Source organism: Anguilla anguilla, chromosome 12, assembly GCF_013347855.1.
Source record: "Anguilla anguilla isolate fAngAng1 chromosome 12, fAngAng1.pri, whole genome shotgun sequence".
NCBI classification, from domain to species: Eukaryota; Metazoa; Chordata; class Actinopteri; order Anguilliformes; family Anguillidae; genus Anguilla; species Anguilla anguilla.
The window spans coordinates 31,917,147-31,934,379 of record NC_049212.1 but is presented as its reverse complement, the minus strand read 5'-3'; the positions used below and the strand labels follow the sequence as shown (position 1 = coordinate 31,934,379).

Here is a 17,233-nt window from a genome sequence, read left to right as displayed (position 1 = left end):
TTTAGGACTGGATGTTCCCTGGCCTGCCGTCAGGGTTGCCCCTGGAGGATGTGATGGCACAGTATTTCCTGTGCAGTAACCACACACAGGCAAATTATGTGCCACTGTCTCTGAAACAGTAACCCTGACTCACTGTAACTGATGCAAGCTTAAAAAGAGATTGCTACAGTTACTGTGAGACATCACTTTAGGCTCTTCTGGTCTTTGTCGACCAAAGATCTGTCTGTACATTCAGTTTTTCATGTTATTAAATATTTAATAACTACTGTATTAAGTGGTAGGAGGAGAGGCGGGGGTGTGTGAGTTCAATACATAAAGACGCAAGATTGAATTATACAGTGGAGAAGGAAATTTGCAGCCTACAGCCAAATGTTTGGCCTCAGTCTCTTTGAATGAGCTTAATGGAGTCTTCCTGTTTAATGGTGGTCTGCTTTGGTTTGATGGTTAGGGCAGGCATTGCTCAAATGCGAGAGCATGTCATTATATAACTTTGTGCCTGTGTACTTTTTGATAGTTATCTGCCCATGAATATAAGCCTGTTCAAAGATTGCCCTGAACTGATGTCCCTTAACATGCAGGTTTTTTTATATACTTTCAACGGCCTTGTGACAGTGTTATGATTGCTCTTCATCCATTGAACGCATGAAGCATCAACATATTTCAACTGCATATTATGAGAGCATTGTGTAGGTATTTGTCGCCCCCTCCTGGCAAGCTGATAAATCACATTGTTATCAAGAATTACAGACAGGGGGTGTGAATATTGCAACAGTGTATTTTATTTATGATATTTTGAAACATTTACACAAACCCTCTTTTTTTTTTGGCATTTGATTAAATTAAAGCTTAGCAGGTATGTCTGTTTCTGTGCGAGTCATCGTCCAGCCCTTCTTGTGACCAAAGCCAGGGCGTCTGACTCAGGGTCCCCAGGTTGTTCCTGTCTGTAGTTTTAGGAATAGCTGCCTCCCTCAAACAGTTTAATGACAATGGCCTCCTGCGGATTGACTGTCAGTGTCGTCAGAGACAGGGCCCCCACGCGGTCGAGTCCCGTGCTGGTCACATAGACGCCCCCCGTGGGGAGGCTGGGGGCCCAGCTGGGGTCCAGGGCGTGGCTGTTGGGGCCCAAATTGAGAAGCACCAGGAAGTGAACACAGCCCCAGGAGCGCAGAAAGGCCAGCAGGCCAGGAGGCGGAGGAGGAGGGGGCGAGGGCAAGGGCGAGGAAGGAGAAGAGGAGTTGGTGTAGACCTCAGAGGAGGAGGAAGAGGAGTTGCTGAAGGGGAGGAAGGTGAAGTTGCCGAAGAGGAGGGCCTCCTCGCGGGAACGGGAGTGACTGAGCGAGTGGAAAAGGGCCAGAGCTGTGCGTTTGGCTCTCCTCTGAAAGAGAGAGGCGGGGGGGGGGGGGGGGGGTGATGAGAGAAAGGCAGGTAAATCTTTAAATCTGTGTATTTATAAACAGTGTTATGAGTGTCCACTGAGGATGCGGTTCTGCTTGTTTGTTTCATGTGCGTTGCCTACTAATCTTTCACAAAGAGAGGGGGAGGAGGAGATGAAGAAGGGGACAGAGGAAGGACAGGAGAAGATGTTGGTGTCATTAGAGAGGTTTGTTGAGAGAAACAGAAAAGGAAAGAGATAACAGAGGTAAGGAAGTGGAACGAGGACTGAGATGGATCACTGAAGAAAGCAGAAGAGAGGTGGAAGGTGTAAATTAAAGATGTTCAGGAGGCCGAGCAAGAAAAAAGAAAGTGAGGAGGAAAAGAGGAGTGCCCAGAGTGCGGTGGGTTTCGGTTTGACTGTGTACTCACACCACATGGCTTGGATTCACCCGCCATGTCTATCTGAGCCTCACGGTGCTGCAGACTCCCAGGCATAGAGGCATTCTTCAACGAGAGAACAAGTTCAGAGCCACAGCACAGCACAGCACAGCACAAAGGACAATATTCACTGCTATCTATTGCTATTTCCTTTTGGAGTGAGCGTCTGAGGTTCAAGCTGACTTGCCAGTTTCACGGTGAAGTATTTCAGGTAGAATGCCTGTTGAGTGCTTGTAAATGACAGCAACAGCTGATTGGTGGTCATAAGGAGGCTGCTAACCTGTGTTTGGCTGATCTCTTCACCGTAATTTATGACGGGTGTCCCAGGAAGTGTCATTGACAGGATCATGAGTATCCTTTGCAGCTCCCATGGAACTGCCCCTCCCACCTGAAACCATGAGAATAAACACACACACGCACACACAAACTGGTCAAACACAACACTTTTCAGTTACTCATCACTTGATTAAGCTATTAAAATGTGGTTAAATCGGTTATAACTACTTGCTGACGCTAAGAAATAATGCAATCACATGATCTTTTGTTTTGTTTGTTTTCTTTTGGGGGTGGAGGGTGTAAACCATATAAATTTGTATCATGTAAAAATTAACGTGAGAAAATCCTCTGGAGAGGTGGAACAGTGGCAGGCCAGTAAAAAAATGAAGTGATCGAGTCAGTTAAAAATTGAAGATCTCCATACCGTCCAGCTTGGCCATTGTCTCTGGGGCATCAGCAAGGCGGTCTCCACGGCGATGGCCACCTCCAGTGTGGACAGCAGGTGGGGCGAGGAGGGGAGCAGGGACTGGGTGACCAGCTCCACCAGGGAGCTGTTGACCACAGAGCTGGTGTCGTTGAACTCCGGAACAGGCTGCCACACCTGCCTCACCATCAGAATCCTCAACGCGACAGGCAGAGACGCAGACAACAGGTGGAGGCGCACAAGCGGAAACAGACACAGGTAAATGCACACGCAGAAAAAAGACACACAGGTGGATACAAAGGGAGGAACAAACAAGTGAAAACAGACACAAGTGGAGGAACCGAAAAGATGGAGAAACAGTCACAGGCGGAAATTCACAATAACTGTACAAAATGAGCATTGTACCTTATCGAACCTGTGTTTTGTTGCTGTTACAATGACTTTCATATGCAGTCTTGTACATTGCTTTGGATAAAATTGTCTGCTAAATAAATGCAATGTCATGTAATGTATAAAGTGTCACATTTTCACAGTAATATCAAAATTCTGCAGTGGACACTATAACAAATATGTGCTGGCATAAAACAGACAACATGTGGTCACATGGATAATTACCTTTCATGGCCATCTTGGTCATAATCCTGCACGACTGCCCTCCACTCCTGGAGAATCTAAAAAGCACAGGCAAACTCACTCCTGCCCCCTGCTGTCATCATGGGGACATGCAGGCATGCACAATTGACTGGTTGAAATTCACTTAAGACAAGCTCATATTTTACGGTTTCAGAAGGAACCCTTTGCCATGTACTAATTCTGAAAACATGAATAACATTAGACAGTATAAACCGTTTGCTAGTGTATTTCATGCAATATCCATGACCCTTCTCTCACATTGGGGCATGTATTTTGATAGTCTGTGTACCTGCACTGAATAGGCAACATCTGTATCACATATTCCAAACCCTGCAACCCCCTGTTCCAGCCAGAACTGCAGTGCATTCTGGGAAGACAAAAGGAAGCCAATCATCTCTCAGAGCATTTTATTACTGTAGTCCAACAGCAAATACAGTAAATATCATTACAGGTAGACCATGTCCCCTTTCCATACCATTAAACACATCTCCACATTCCATCCTAATAAAGTAATAACAATGTAATTATATGCCAACTCTTCCAAAGATACTGTACATTACGAAGGTTAGATCTCACCTGTACTGGTTCAGGTGTTTCTGTTGATCCGTTCCTTTGGACAGGATCTGATAAATCCAGGTGGCAGAGGTCCAATAGGATTTTCACACCTGGTTCAGTGACATTTTGAGATATTATAAGGCAACTTTGATACATTTCGCCACACAAATAAAAATGTTATAATTCTGAAATGTAAAAATAAATAAATAAATAAATAAATAAACAAATAAAAATCTGTGAAGAAAGGAAAATCTCCATAAGTTTGCATGGTTCAGCACAGTTCCAGTCTAGAAATTGCATCTCTAATTTTTTGCCATGTATTTTTTGCCGGTAGTACTTTTCTTTTCTATTAATTGATTAACAACAACCATTGATTGGCCAGAGATTTAACTCAGCTGGTGTCCGAGCTTTAAATAACAAGTCCTGATTAAAGGGGAGGAATGAAAAGCAGCAGTTATACTTGTTTCCCTACTGTAGGCCATATTACCCACTCAGGAGATCCCAGGCTGTATGTGGGAGGTAAGAGTATGGGTCATTTGCAGGTTCGCCTTGCTGGGCCTTCAGCTAACTCACCTGCGCTGTGACCTTCTGTGACCAGCTGCTGGAACTGGGTCAGGGTTCCCAGGGTAGCATTGAACTGCATGAGGCCAGAGGTGGGGCCATCCCGGGGGAAGAGTCCCTCCAGGACCAGGGCCCCCACCCCCAGGGACTGCAGGTAGGGAAGGCGGTCTCGCACCCCTGTCGAAAAAACACACATAACCCACATGTCAGAGACTCTGAAAGGTTGTGAGATTTCCCATGCTTGCTGAACACTTTAATTTGATGTGAATGATCAGCAAAATGACAAATTAAAATCCTTTTTTTACTGAATTCTCATTCCTTTGGTGCTCCTTGTGAGAGTTCAACAGACATCTAGGGAACTGCTGTTGGGATCATTCACAGACCTTTCCAGGAATGTTCTGTGAACTAAAATTTGGTGACTGGCTTTTCCCAGGTCCCAAAATGCACTTGGCTGTACCCTCCTGTGGCCAATCAATTTAATTCAAAAGATGATTGGGCGAAAACCGAATCGCCTCGAAGGGACCAGTAGTGTGTTCGACTCACCGTTGATTCCCCCTGTCCCGTCCCCAGTGGAGGACAGCAGCAGGGCGGGCTGCATTCGGTAGAAGAGCGCCCTCTGCCACCACTGCAGCGGCGGTGCGACGGGGCGGGGCGAGGTGGCGATGATGGCGATGGCGGTGCACAGCATGGCCAGCCAGCCCAGCCAGAAGAGCAGCAGCAGACGCGAGCGCAGCTTCCTCCACCAGGGGGTGCCGGCGGCCTTCTCCAGCTCCTCCTTGCTCATGGACCCGGAGGGGCCCCGCCCTGCCGGCTCCATGTCCGGGATGAGGAGGGGCACCGTCTCCGAGCCCCCCGGGCTGCCGGACGGGGCCGGGGCCGCCCCGCCCCCCACGCTCCCGTACCCCGGGTCTCCGTCCACCTTGAGCGGCATCTCGTCTCACTGCAGGAGGAGGAGGAAGAGGAGGAAGAGGAGGAGTGAGACCAGTCAGAGCAGCCTACCAAGGAAGCTGTGAGATATGCAGTTTTCATTATTTTATTTATATTTTTAACATTGCTCTTCACACTGTAGTTCTTGTCCACCGACGGCAACTCAAAGTAACAGATATAGCCGTTCTGAACAAAAAACAGTGAGCAATTTTCAAGTGATGCAAGTGGTGAACTAAACAGTGGCTATAAAACAGTGTTCCAACCGTGAACTGGGCCATGTTTCACAAAGCAGGATTACCCCCTTGATTCTGTAATGGTGTAGGGCATATTTTCCTGTCATGGTTTGGGTACACTTAGAAGGTAAATGTGAATCAATGTACTTTCAGGATGGTTGTCCAGTGGTTTGAAGAGCATGATGCTGAAGCTATCCATATGTCATGGTCTTCTCAGTTAGCAGACGTGAAACAAATCAAACTTGTGTGGGATTTTCTGGAAGAACACTTGAGACAGTGTTTTCCACGTTGATTAGCTACAAAGCAGGAGCCAAGATTGACTGTCAAGATTGTAGAAAAGTGAGACGTATATTCCTCCTTATTTCCACAGCACATACAATCCATACTGGTAATATGTGGTGTCCCAGTGCCATATTATGTGGTTTTACATTTGTCTTCACGTTGTTTTCTTTGTAGAAACATTGTAAAGTAACACTGTTCACAGAGCCCCACAGCACATAAAATGATTACTATTAATAGAATAGGATTACTTTATTAACATGATATTGTATGTCACCAGTCTATGAGACTTCTACAAGTCATTTTGTCCTGTCTTTTATGCATGCAAGGATATAAAGTCAACAAATATAATATTAAAAATGTTCTGCAGCCATTTAATTCAGAAATAAAGCCCATTTCTCACATTGGAAATGAGCTATTTCGCTTGTAGTGTGGCTGTCAGTACATTAATCGTTTTAGCTGTAAGATATTTTGTAAATTATGAAAGATATTGCTGCCTACTTTTTCAACATCCTTATATATTCAAGATATCGTCAATATTTTTTTGGAATCAGCTGTAATAATTAAACTGTCTGAAATCACCTCATTGATCGAGTCGTCTGACCTATTCAGGGAGCCGGGGTGCATGCAGAAAGTAATTATTAATTATAACTGATCGCAAATGCCAGCCAGTCGGCCCCTTCAGGCAACCTACTCCAGATACAGCACAGCAAGGACCTCCATCTCTCTTCTGCTGTTGAAGCGAAAATGAGAATTCGCATCCGAGGACAATCCATAACAAAGAATAATTTATAATCAGGTTCAGTAAGATAACCATTTTTTTTTCCTCTTCAGGTTTGCACATTTCTATCATCTATTCAGCTGTCTGAGCAGCGCTTGCTAAGTCGTGTACGGTGGGCATCAGTGAGCGGTAAAACAGAGGAGCACTCACCTGGAGATCCTGCGGAGGTGTCTTTGTGTCGCGTCAGATGCGCTCCTCTTTTCTCTTTGACGTTTTAAAACAGCGTACCGTGCGCCTGCTCCTGCTGCCCTCGGGGTCCTCAGGGCGCGCCTGCTTGTGCCCCGTTCGGCCCTTCGGCGAAAGTGAGGTAGCTGGATTGGGCTCGAGCCTAATGAAGCCGCTTTCAAGGCTAATTAGCGCACAGGCGTCACCTGCAGCCACAGCCACTTAACACATTCTGGGCATATTGGGACCGACTGCAGCACGCCTCCGAGTTTTTAGCCCGCGGCCACGTCTCGATTGCAGCGTGCGGTCGGAGTTCCATGTCAGCTGATCCCCAGCAGGTCACCTGTTAAGTCTCGAAGTTCGCTGTTTATTTGTCTTGCTACAAAACAAATTTTTAGTTGCAGGTGCAGGGCGAAAGGTGTGGATGAAGTAGGCTACAGAGCACCTGGTATGAAAGATAAAAGCTATGAGGGAAGACTTAAGATGTTTAATCTCTTCTAGCTTAGTAAAAGGAGACTCAGGGGTGATTTGATTGAGGCTTTTTAATTCATAAAGGGGATCAACAAAGTGAACTACAAGAGATTCTTAAGGTTGAGTTCTGTTAGTACATACAGGGGACATAAATGGAAATTAGCAAAAGGTAAACTATGTACAGATATTAGAAAGAATTTTTCACACAGAGAGTAGTCAATGTGTGGAACAGCCTGCCAGGTCACGTAGTAAAGGCAGAAACTCTGGGGATTTTCAAGACTAGGCTTGATACGGTGATAGAAACTATCTAGTCGGTAATCAGAGCACTAATTTAGTCTGGAAAATAGTGAGCGTTGCTGGGCTGAATAGCCCATACTCGTCATTATATTATGTTATGTTATTTTTCTCTACCAATAGTCCTTAGTCTCTTGTAAAACATGGTCATGCTGCATGTAGGCTACTGCATGGCAAATAATAATAAACTGAAAGAGGTTCCATTTTCAGTTGATTCACTTACAAACTGATGGGTGAAATCAGTTGGGTCCCATTTGCTGAGACTGTGGAAGCCTGAAACCATGTGTAAAATGCGTGAGTTTACTCCTGGGGCCACACTGCAGTCTGCCCGTTGCGACTAGAGTGGTGCCGATTTGCGTTGGTCGCAGACCCAAGGAAAACAAAATTGTGACAAATAAGACACTTCCGCCGCCACCACCACCACCACCATGCCTGACCTACTGCGCGTTCGCTCCCAACCTGGTCAAACCCCTCTGTGCCCCTGCGGAATGAAAACCTGCAGAACGGTAAATCTCCAGGAACACGGTCGGTTACCACTGTGTTAGCGGCAACCACACTCCGCAACCTTTGATAGATTTGTTTGTGTGTGTGTGAGTTGGGGGTGGGGTAGGGTGGGGTAGGGTGGGGTAGGGTGGGGTTAGGGTAGGGTAGGGCAGGGAACTCAGTGTGTGAATACCGAGTGAGACAGAAAAATCTTGGAACCTGAGGAAAGCAGCTTGGTGTTAGGTGCTTTGCGCAAACTTCTCACAATAGCGACAGGAAGGCGGCGGGACCAGCCTGTCGCTCCCCGAAGATCAATGGCCAAAAAAAACGCTTGGAGTCAGTGGCAGCTGCTGAGCTGAAAACTGAGGAGGCAGAAAACTTCCCCTTATTAGTCTCGACTTGTTTTCAATCATTTTCCTTGATTAACAATACAACAAGTATGTCACAAAATGGGCAATACTATCAAATACAGTCAGTTATGCTGAAGTAGGTTAGGCAAGAAAAAAAAATCTTTTTAATTGTGTCACAAAATTGTGCACATTTCAATCAACATTATTTAAAATTGAGGACACATGTACTGTTTATTTTCCATGCTCACACTCGAATAACATTCATGGCAAAGATCTGCAATATACAGATTTTGTCATTAGAATTAATATAATTTTAAAACTTGAAGCACAGGTTTTGTTACATTTATTTTAGGTTGTGCCAAAAGCTAATGCAGTAGTTAACAGAGTGGTGAAGGCTTTTCATTAAGTGGACTTGAATGAATACAACTGATTTTTTTGTTATTTTCAAAATTTAATTTATCATTTAAACTCCCAAACAAGAAAGCAGTTGTGTGTTGCCAGTGGTTATTTTGATTTTTGGCAAACTTGTTAATCAAGGAAAATGCTTGAAAACAGGTCAAGACCAATGATGAGTTCATGGGGTTTTCTGCCTCCTCAATTTTCAGCTCAGTAGCCACTGCTGTGGAGCCTGGTTACAGTGTTCCTGCTGCAGATTAAAAGGTTGCTGGTCATATGATTTAGGTATGATGACATCATCACCTCTAATGTCCCCTGTGCAGAGATATTTTCAACCTCACATCTTTATCTTGGAACTTCAGTTCATTTAGTCTATTTGTCAAAGGCTTAACACTTGGACAGTGTAAAGGATTATGAATTAATGAGCACATCCATTTAAAGCGCATTTGGAGTCCAAGCATGTTAAACTGCCAAAAATGTTTAATTTTTATGCCGAAGTTACCAACAGACATTTGCTTCAAGCAGCCTTCCCTTTAAGAGCTAAATCAATTCAAACAATGTTTTTCATAATTATTATTCTTAATGGCATTATTTTAATACCTACTGTTCATAGTTACCTACAATGTTCAATTCATTTACTGAGACATTTAAAACGTAAAACTTGGAATATTTACATTTTTTAAAAACTCTCTATCACCACAACTACAAAGAGCTCAATAAGGCAGCACAGTAAAAAAAAACAAAAAAAAAAAACAGGGAAAATGGCCGAAGGAGAAGTTGTGAGTCACTGGTTTCCCCCGGAGTGAGTTCGCGGTTTAGAGTACAGTTCCTGGATCATTCACTGGATCATTCATGTCGGTCAGGGCGGAAATTTGACCGGATCCCATACGGTGCGGCGTGCCAAGATTTTTGCAACCACAGATACATTCCTGTGTCAAGATGATCCAGGAGTCACAGTGGGCTAAGGTGCAAAAGGTGACGGTGAGGTATTCGTGCTGACCCACCCATGCGTCCGCACACTCACATTAACATACTGTGTATTCAGACGGGCGCACCGGCCATGATGGATGGCTGCAATTAGCGCAATCAACCGCTTTCCCTAGCACGACCGTGCGAAATACGTGCCGCACGCCTGTTTACAGCGAAGCGACGGGCTGTTTGTCTCTTTGGCATCAAATCCGATGCCCGAGCTTGTTTTTAGGGTTGCTTGTTTACTCGTCCAGCCAAGCCCCGCTTCAGGAAACGCTTCTTAGAGTTTCCTGTAGCCTCAGCTTCACTCTGTTCTTTGGTGCCTTGAGTGATGTCAACAGACATCATAGTTGCAGGAAATGCTGAGAGTGGATGGATCATGGCCCAAATGATAAAGACATGGGAAATATTTTAACCAAATTTGGTAGCCAATTGGTAGCCACTGGACATTGCTTAAATACAGTGAGCGTCATAATGTTTGGGACAAAGACTTAAAAAAAAAAAACTGATTTGGCTCTGTACTCCTCAATTTTAGACTTAACAGGCAATGTATGATTTCTGAGCTCCCCATGGCTCTCTTTCTTCTTAATCATGTTCCATTGGTTGGTTTTGGTAAGTCTATGGTTTGGCGAGGTGTGTCTCGATCCTGTCTTCTCTCTGATTAATTAACTACATAACAGGTGAAGTCTCTTGACTGTTTTTTTTCTTATTTCTCAGCCTCATAATGGCTTCCTTGACTTTTATTGACACAACTCTGGGTCTCACATTGGCAAACGCCAATAACAGACTCCAAAGGCAATCAAAAGGCTAGAATCAAAACTAGATACTGAAAGCTCTCTTTTACCTCTACTAAGGAAGCAATTGAACACACCTGACTAATCAGAAACACCTGTGAAGCATTTGTGCCAAACATTATGACACCCTGAAACACGGTGACTATTTATAAAAAGTGCTGTCATTTCTACATGTACTAAATAACCTTAAATAAAAACTGAGAATGTGCACTTTAACCACGTGTGATTTGTTTGATTACAAATCTAAAATTGTGGAGAACAGAGCCAAATCCCAAATATTATCGTGCTCATTGTCTGTTCACTCATGGTCTAATGGAGGCCTTGGAGCTGAGCATCTGTGTCCACCCAGGCACTGTAAATTAAAAATAAATTGTTCCTAAAAACAAATCATTATATTTGTGTCATGTCATAAGGTGCACAGATTCTGGTAAACATGGTTTGAATATGATGTTTCCACAGAACGTCAGATGCCTGTTTTTCATTTTCAAAATGTTAAATGTGCAATGATTGGGCCTTCGATTTCTATACTTTTTTCAAGCAGTGCTAAGAGATCAGGAGTGGATTTGAGCTTCTGTTCCAACGTTCTACACCCATTAGTTAGACTTAGAGGCTCTGATGAAGGCAGTAATGCCAAAACGCGTCAGCGTTGTTTTAATTTGTGCCTAAAAATAAACAGTAAAAAGTAAGGAATCTGTATTTTTTCATTATTTTTGGATGTGCTACCTCACTCATGCTTATGAGTTGTTTGATCAGTTAATGTATATTTGGGCTCAGCACTCCTCTTCATTTTGCTGGTTGATGCGCACTTTTTCCTATCTTCAGTTAGACTTTTAGAGTCCTTCTCTTTTTGCATTTTGGTAGGCGTCACTATGGAGATGCGGGGCCGAAGGTTCTGTTTCCATGGGAACCACCTCTAGCAAGACTCCTCGGAGTTGCCGGTGTCCTGGAATGACAGGCAGGTCAGTGGTGCCAGCACTCTGAATTAGCACGTCTGTTATGCATAACTGCACTGTTACTTAGGAGTGGGTAAGCTTACCCAGAATTACTATAATAGGATTTAGACTCTGTGGCTGTCCATTGTTACAATGTATTATCTTACTCCCCAGGCCTTTCTAAGGCATGTCAACATATTTATTTTTGGACGCCCAGCACAGAAGGTTTGGCTGCGTGCAATACTTACTTCATGCTCTTGTTGTCTGTATGCCACTGTCAACTTCTGATAGGCAGAGATAATGCAGTCCCTCCTGCCAAACAAAGACAGTGAATTTTTAAAGTCAAACATCCGCTTTCTTGATTTTGAATAGGATCCTGCTTTCTCACATCTTTCATTGGAAATTAATGTGCACTATTACTGTGCACCTTTTGCTGTGCATCTGCTTCGAAGCCCTAACCCGGAGTGCCCACTCACTTGCTGGAGATACCGCCCCCTGGTGGCAACCCAGGTATATTTTCTGAGGTCAGGAACTTTATCACATAAAGCAAGTCAGGCTCTTCATCTTTCGATCTCAGAATCTTCAAGGCCTCTGCAAATGAACAGAGGAAGGTTACAGTGCATAAAAGAACAGAAAACCTGAAATTTGCACACCTTCATGTTTTTACCTTTGATGAAATGAACTACAATCTTCATGTTTTAACCAAATAAAAATGGCTCTGTCTGCCATGCGCTTTTGCTTTTAGATGTAAGTTTATGTTTTGCTTTTTCCCTGTCCTGCAGTACCTGCAACTTTGCCTTCAATCACCTCCTCCAGCTCAGCCTCACGTTGCAATGCCTCAGGTGACACCTGGGGGGCGCCAGGGAAGCATATTATGATTATGCTCATGTTGTCCAGACTGCCCTGTGGGTGGAGACAGAGAACAAGATTCAGACTTGTGACACCACTGAGCTGAGATCTGGCACTTCTGTTGAAGTTCATGAGGGAGTTTCTTCAGGGTTAAAAAAAAAAATCAACTAAAATTTAAATTTATAACACGTTCACTAATAAACCAAAGGAAATCTACATATCAGTAAAATTAATTCAGATAGGGCTTAAAAACTAATTGCTATTCCTTCATTGGCAAAAAACAAAGGATTACATTTTAGGACAAGTTGTCACCACATTCCTGAAATGATTCCAGAGGAAGAATTTAATATTTTATCATCTTAAGTCTTTTGAATAAAAAATTCTATTTACGCTGAAGAATTTTAATATGGTAATATGAGTCCTGTGGGGGCTACCTTTGAGTCTTGAGGTCTGAGACAAGCTGAGCTCTACTTGCTCAGAGATGAGCAATGACCTGGCAGGAATCTCATTAAGAGATCTCCAGGGTGCTAAAACTGCCTACTTCTCCCTTTTCATGGTTGTGGAAGTTGGTTTATCTTTGACTTGGCTCTCGTCTATTTCTGTGTAGAGAGGTATTCTTTCCTGTGGTCCTCTCTTGGCATAGTCCATTAAAGGTTTACGGGTGGCTTGTGCAAGTCCAGGCTAATCTCATGATCTTGTTTGTTCTGTGTGCTCAAACACTGCTGAACCGCATGTCACAGAGCTACAGTTTTAAAAGAGCGTAGAATTGAATGAAATATAAAAGTTTTGTATATAATGAGGAACACCATTTTGATACCTAAATTTCTCTTTAATTTTAATGACATTTAGAATTTTAATTATCAACTGAGTTTATTTCTGTTCCTGCATTTTAGGATCTGTTCAGTGGTAATGTGCAAGTCATTTTACAAGTTTGCATACTGACTCCAAATGTGTCGGTTAGCTGGCGTGCGTCTAGTAACAACAGAAATCACGATTGCACAGACTCAGTCCATCATTCTGAGTGTCTCCAGGAAGAATGTTTTTTTTTGGAAATCATTATATTGTGCTCATTTAAATAGCTGAGTCAATGTCAGTAAAAATATTTGGCGCAGTTTTTAGAATGGATTCTTAAAATAATCTGTTGGCATGCTGAAAACAAGCACATGTAGATAACAAGCTCTATAAATCCTGGAATTCATGGTCAGTGGGTGTAAAGAGGTGGGGGGGTGAGGTGCTGGGGGTTGGAGGTGTGTCTCGATCCTGTCTTCTCTCTGATTAATCAGGTGTTCCCCAGGTTAGCTACGTAACAGGTGAAGGAGCTCTGGGCAACAGGCCTTCACAGATTCACCCTTAATCCTGCACAGTGTCACCTCTCTCATTCTCACTCCTAATCCTGCTACTTATAAACAAAAATATCTCTCACCTAGAACACGTTATCTCGCCACTGTGCCATAATTAGTATTTTGCTATGATCAGGTGGGAATGTTATGTTTCGCTACATAGCACTTCATCTATGGTAACTAATTTAAATTAAAATGTTTTTCCAGCTCAGTCCACTTACTTGCTTTTTCTGGAATACCATAAGGACTAAGCAACTGTATTTTCAACAGGAGTGTATGCGTCTATATTTGTGTGTGTGTGTATGTGTGTTTACTAAAGCCTTGTGTCTCGTTAAAAGGCACAGATCCTATGGTACTTCTCACAAACAGTAGGGGCCTCTCTGGTGTTGAGGCAGAATTCCCAAACTGGCTTCTCACCTGCCCACCAAATCATCCCTAAGTTTATTTGGCTCAGCAGTTTCACTCTACGTAAGCTAATGTTTGGTGAGTGTTCTGTCCTAAAATGGCTGCTGTGCACCAACCAGGCAGGTGCTACATATTAATGGAGGTTAAGACAGATTTCCCCAAAGCTATGTGTTTTACTGTGCAGCTTTTTAAGATTTTGAAAAGTGCTATAGATATGCAGTTAATATTATTAGTATTGTTACTACTATTATTATTGTTATTATTATTATTATGAGAAATCTTTAGAAGATGTACTCAATCAAATTCAATGGAGGTTTCCACACCACCATTCTGCTTGCTGCCTATCTGGGTTACTGATAAAAAGCTGGAGGCACATCTCCTTAGAGACCCTGCAAAGAAGAATAGTTCAATGGAATTTCTTTGCTGGCTTGTATACAAGGCCAGAAAATGCTGAAATGTGCAATTGTTCCTGCAGTCCTGTCAACTTTTTTTCACTAATCACCTAGTAGCCAACATTTTACAACTTACTTTGAATGGATTATTCATAGAGCAAGAATCAAGAATCAGCAACAATTTGAATATTAGGGGCTGCTACAACTGGTGGCGTAAAGGATATATATTCTTAAAATCAGTTTTAAGATTAGATTAACGGCTTCACAGACCGATCCGCATCCATTCATGATTCATGCAGCGACAGGAACGGGACGCCTGATTCTTTGCCCCTAAACGGGGCCTCTTCGGGAGCCGAAGGGCACGCCCCCGCGCCGAAAAACGCACCTTGTAGAGGCACAGGTCCAGCACCTGCGTGCAGACCTCGCGCAGGTCCTCGCAGACCTGCAGCCGGCTGCGCACGAACGCGCAGAGCTCCTCGTTGCTGATGGCGTCCCACACCCCGTCGCAGGCCAGGACCAGGAACTCGTCGTGCGGCGAGCGCTCCGCCTCGAACACCTCGGGCTCGGGCGACACCAGCTGCTCCGTCTGCGGCCGCCACTCCACCTCCTTGAAGTCGAAGTCGCCCAGCGCGCGGGAGACGGCCAGCGAGCCGTTGACGCGCTGCAGCGTGACGGAGCCGCCGGCGTTCTGGATGCGCTCCTTCTCGCGCGGGTTGCAGGGCTTGTGGTCCTCCGTGTAGAAGCCCACGCGCCCGTCCCGGCAGAGCAGCGTCCGCGAGTCGCCGCAGTTGACGAAGTAGACGCGGGCGGGCGAGACCAGGACGGCCGCCGCCGTGGAGCCGCTGCGGTCCCAGCCGTCCCGCCGCGCCAGGCCGTGCATGTGCTTGTCGATGCGCAGGAACCCCTCACGGATCCCCTCCTTCACCTCCTCCTGGTCCTCCTGCGCTTTCACCGCGCCTGGTGGAGGGGGACGGGAGGTCAGAGTTAGCATTAGCGCGTCCACAGCCGAGCTACTTCCTGTAGGGCTTCACGCATGAAGCGTTTTGTTTAATCTCAGCTCTCATCAGCAACCTGACGTCATCATGTTCACCTTCCTGATTCCACAAGGGAATTCATATTGAGGTACACTAATATTGCTATGCTATAAGCTACGCAATATTTTACAACTGCAGCTCATTTCCTTGCATGTACATAAAAAAGTATTGTGAATTATAAGTGTACAGTGAACAGCAGACAGTTGCTTTTGATGACAACAAAACATGACTTATAATTATGGGACATAATACATTATAAATGGTGGTCAAAAGCAGTCTTAGCCATATGTATGATTTTTTGTATCTAGATTGTCACTTATCTGTCAACATATCTGTCTGTCTGTTTGTCAGGGATGTTACATTACATTACAGGCATTTAGCATGCTTATCCATGTATTTTTACATAGCATTTACATTGTATCCAGTTATACAGCTGGATGTATACTGAAGCAATGCAGGTTAAGTACCTTGCTCAAGGGTACATCGGCAGTGTCCTACCGGGGAATCGAACCCGTGACCAACTCTTTACCCGTTATACTACACTACCGGATGCGCTGCAGTACCTGTGGCCAGGATGTGATCCAGGAGGTTGTGGGAGCAGTACTGCGCCACCATGCTGCCGGCGTGCCCGTCGAACACGGCGAAGTAGCTCCAGCCGGCCAGCTCCGCGCCGATCTCCGGGGCGCAGGTGTGGGCGTCCTCCATCTGGGTACGCCAGCCCTGCATGCTGGCCAGCGCGTAGCCTGCGCCCCACTTGGTCTCGCCCTCCGCCACGTGCTTCTCCAGCACCGGCCTGTCCAGGTAGGGGCTGAGCACCAGCCCGTCCTCGCTGTCCTCGTCCAGCAGGTCCCCCGCCACCCCTTCGGCCTTCTCCCCCTTGAAGAAGAAGGTGACCAGCTTGCCCGTCTCCTTCACCAGCTGGCGCAGGAAGGAGGGCACCTCCACGTTGCTGGCTCTCCTGGCCTTCCTCATGGCTGCCCCCTCCTTTCACCTCCTCGTCCGCTCGTCCCTCTCCTCTCCTCTCCTCTCCTCTCCTTTCTCTCTCTCTCTCTTCCTCTTCTCCGCGGGTCCAGGTTTCGCCCCTTGCTCGGTCGGTGGGTTGGCTGTCCCCGGCTGAGGTCTTGGGGTTCTGGAGCGGTCGGGCGGGCGGCTGATGTAGGGTCGCTGTGACAGCACAGCGGGGTTCACTGGGGTCCGGAGGGGGCCCTCATTACTCTGAGGCTCGGTCCTCTGCGATGCGTTCGGAGCGATCGCTGAGCTTGGCGCTGTCGTGCGTGTGTCGCTGTCCTCTCCTCCCTCTGGCTGCACAACTCCCTGTGCAATGTGTTTCCCTTCGTCACCCGCTCTCTGGGGCCAGTGCTTTCCCTGTCTCTCCTGCAATTGGTCTGTCTATTTCTGTGCCTTTATCCCTCAACATGCTTACCCATCCCTCTCTCTCTCTCTGTTTCTCTCCCTCTCTCTCTCTCTCTCTCTCCATCTAATTTATGCTGCCTCTCCCAATGTTAACCTTTTAAATGAGCTTAGATTGCTAGATATCCACCTGGTGGGTAAATCTGCATGTCTGTGTTTCATAACAGCCTAGTAATGCACAGGATTAAATCCTTCGGAAAACTGGTGCGGGCTGTGATGATGTCACAGTGCATTAGGGAACTTTAATCCCTGACTGTGGCAATTCATCAGCTGATAGCATAAACTCTGAGTAGATTCTACCGGTGACGTACTCGGATGTACACTTGCTGGGCTGGATTTGTGGTCCACGCATGTCTCAAGAGGCGGTACGTGCTTAAACCGGACATGAAGATGTAGGACAGCTGGCTTTTCTGCTGCACTAGAAAAAGCAGTAACGATAGAGCTTAATCATTTTTAAAAAAAAACACC

At 45.3% G+C, this 17,233-nt stretch overlaps 2 protein-coding genes and 1 long non-coding RNA gene across 7 annotated transcripts; 1 reads left to right on the top strand and 2 right to left on the bottom strand.

Annotated features, from left to right (window-relative positions):
- Positions 1–544: 544 nt before the first annotated feature.
- Positions 545–10,519, bottom strand: LOC118209004 (4F2 cell-surface antigen heavy chain). Of its 4 annotated transcripts, none has more exons than XM_035384084.1 (10): positions 6,632–6,882; positions 4,805–5,201; positions 4,274–4,438; positions 3,722–3,810; positions 3,435–3,512; positions 3,128–3,183; positions 2,513–2,708; positions 2,093–2,200; positions 1,804–1,878; positions 545–1,112 (listed from the first exon to the last, which is right to left on the bottom strand). In XM_035384084.1, exons 2-10 carry the CDS (start codon positions 5,190–5,192, stop codon positions 978–980), a joined length of 1,290 nt encoding a protein of 429 aa, XP_035239975.1. In that variant the 5' UTR covers positions 5,193–5,201; positions 6,632–6,882; the 3' UTR covers positions 545–977. The 4 variants fall into 4 exon arrangements, with proteins under 4 accessions (XP_035239975.1, XP_035239973.1, XP_035239974.1 ...); XM_035384082.1 differs by lacking the exon at positions 6,632–6,882 and adding an exon at positions 10,151–10,519 and having other exon boundaries at positions 548–1,375; XM_035384083.1 differs by lacking the exon at positions 6,632–6,882 and adding an exon at positions 6,283–6,303 and having other exon boundaries at positions 548–1,375.
- ppm1na (protein phosphatase, Mg2+/Mn2+ dependent, 1Na (putative)) lies at positions 9,106–16,965 on the bottom strand. The gene is made up of 6 exons (XM_035384086.1): positions 15,919–16,965; positions 14,707–15,278; positions 12,121–12,238; positions 11,812–11,926; positions 11,584–11,647; positions 9,106–11,346 (listed from the first exon to the last, which is right to left on the bottom strand). The coding sequence occupies exons 1-6, from the start codon at positions 16,325–16,327 to the stop codon at positions 11,317–11,319; spliced, it is 1,308 nt and encodes a 435-aa protein (XP_035239977.1). The 5' UTR covers positions 16,328–16,965; the 3' UTR covers positions 9,106–11,316.
- LOC118209006 lies at positions 9,542–12,488 on the top strand. Of its 2 annotated transcripts, none has more exons than XR_004761660.1 (3): positions 9,542–9,615; positions 11,265–11,362; positions 12,118–12,488. It is a non-coding gene; the product is annotated as an uncharacterized LOC118209006 (long non-coding RNA). The 2 variants fall into 2 exon arrangements; XR_004761659.1 differs by lacking the exon at positions 12,118–12,488 and adding an exon at positions 11,708–11,798.
- Positions 16,966–17,233: the final 268 nt, after the last annotated feature.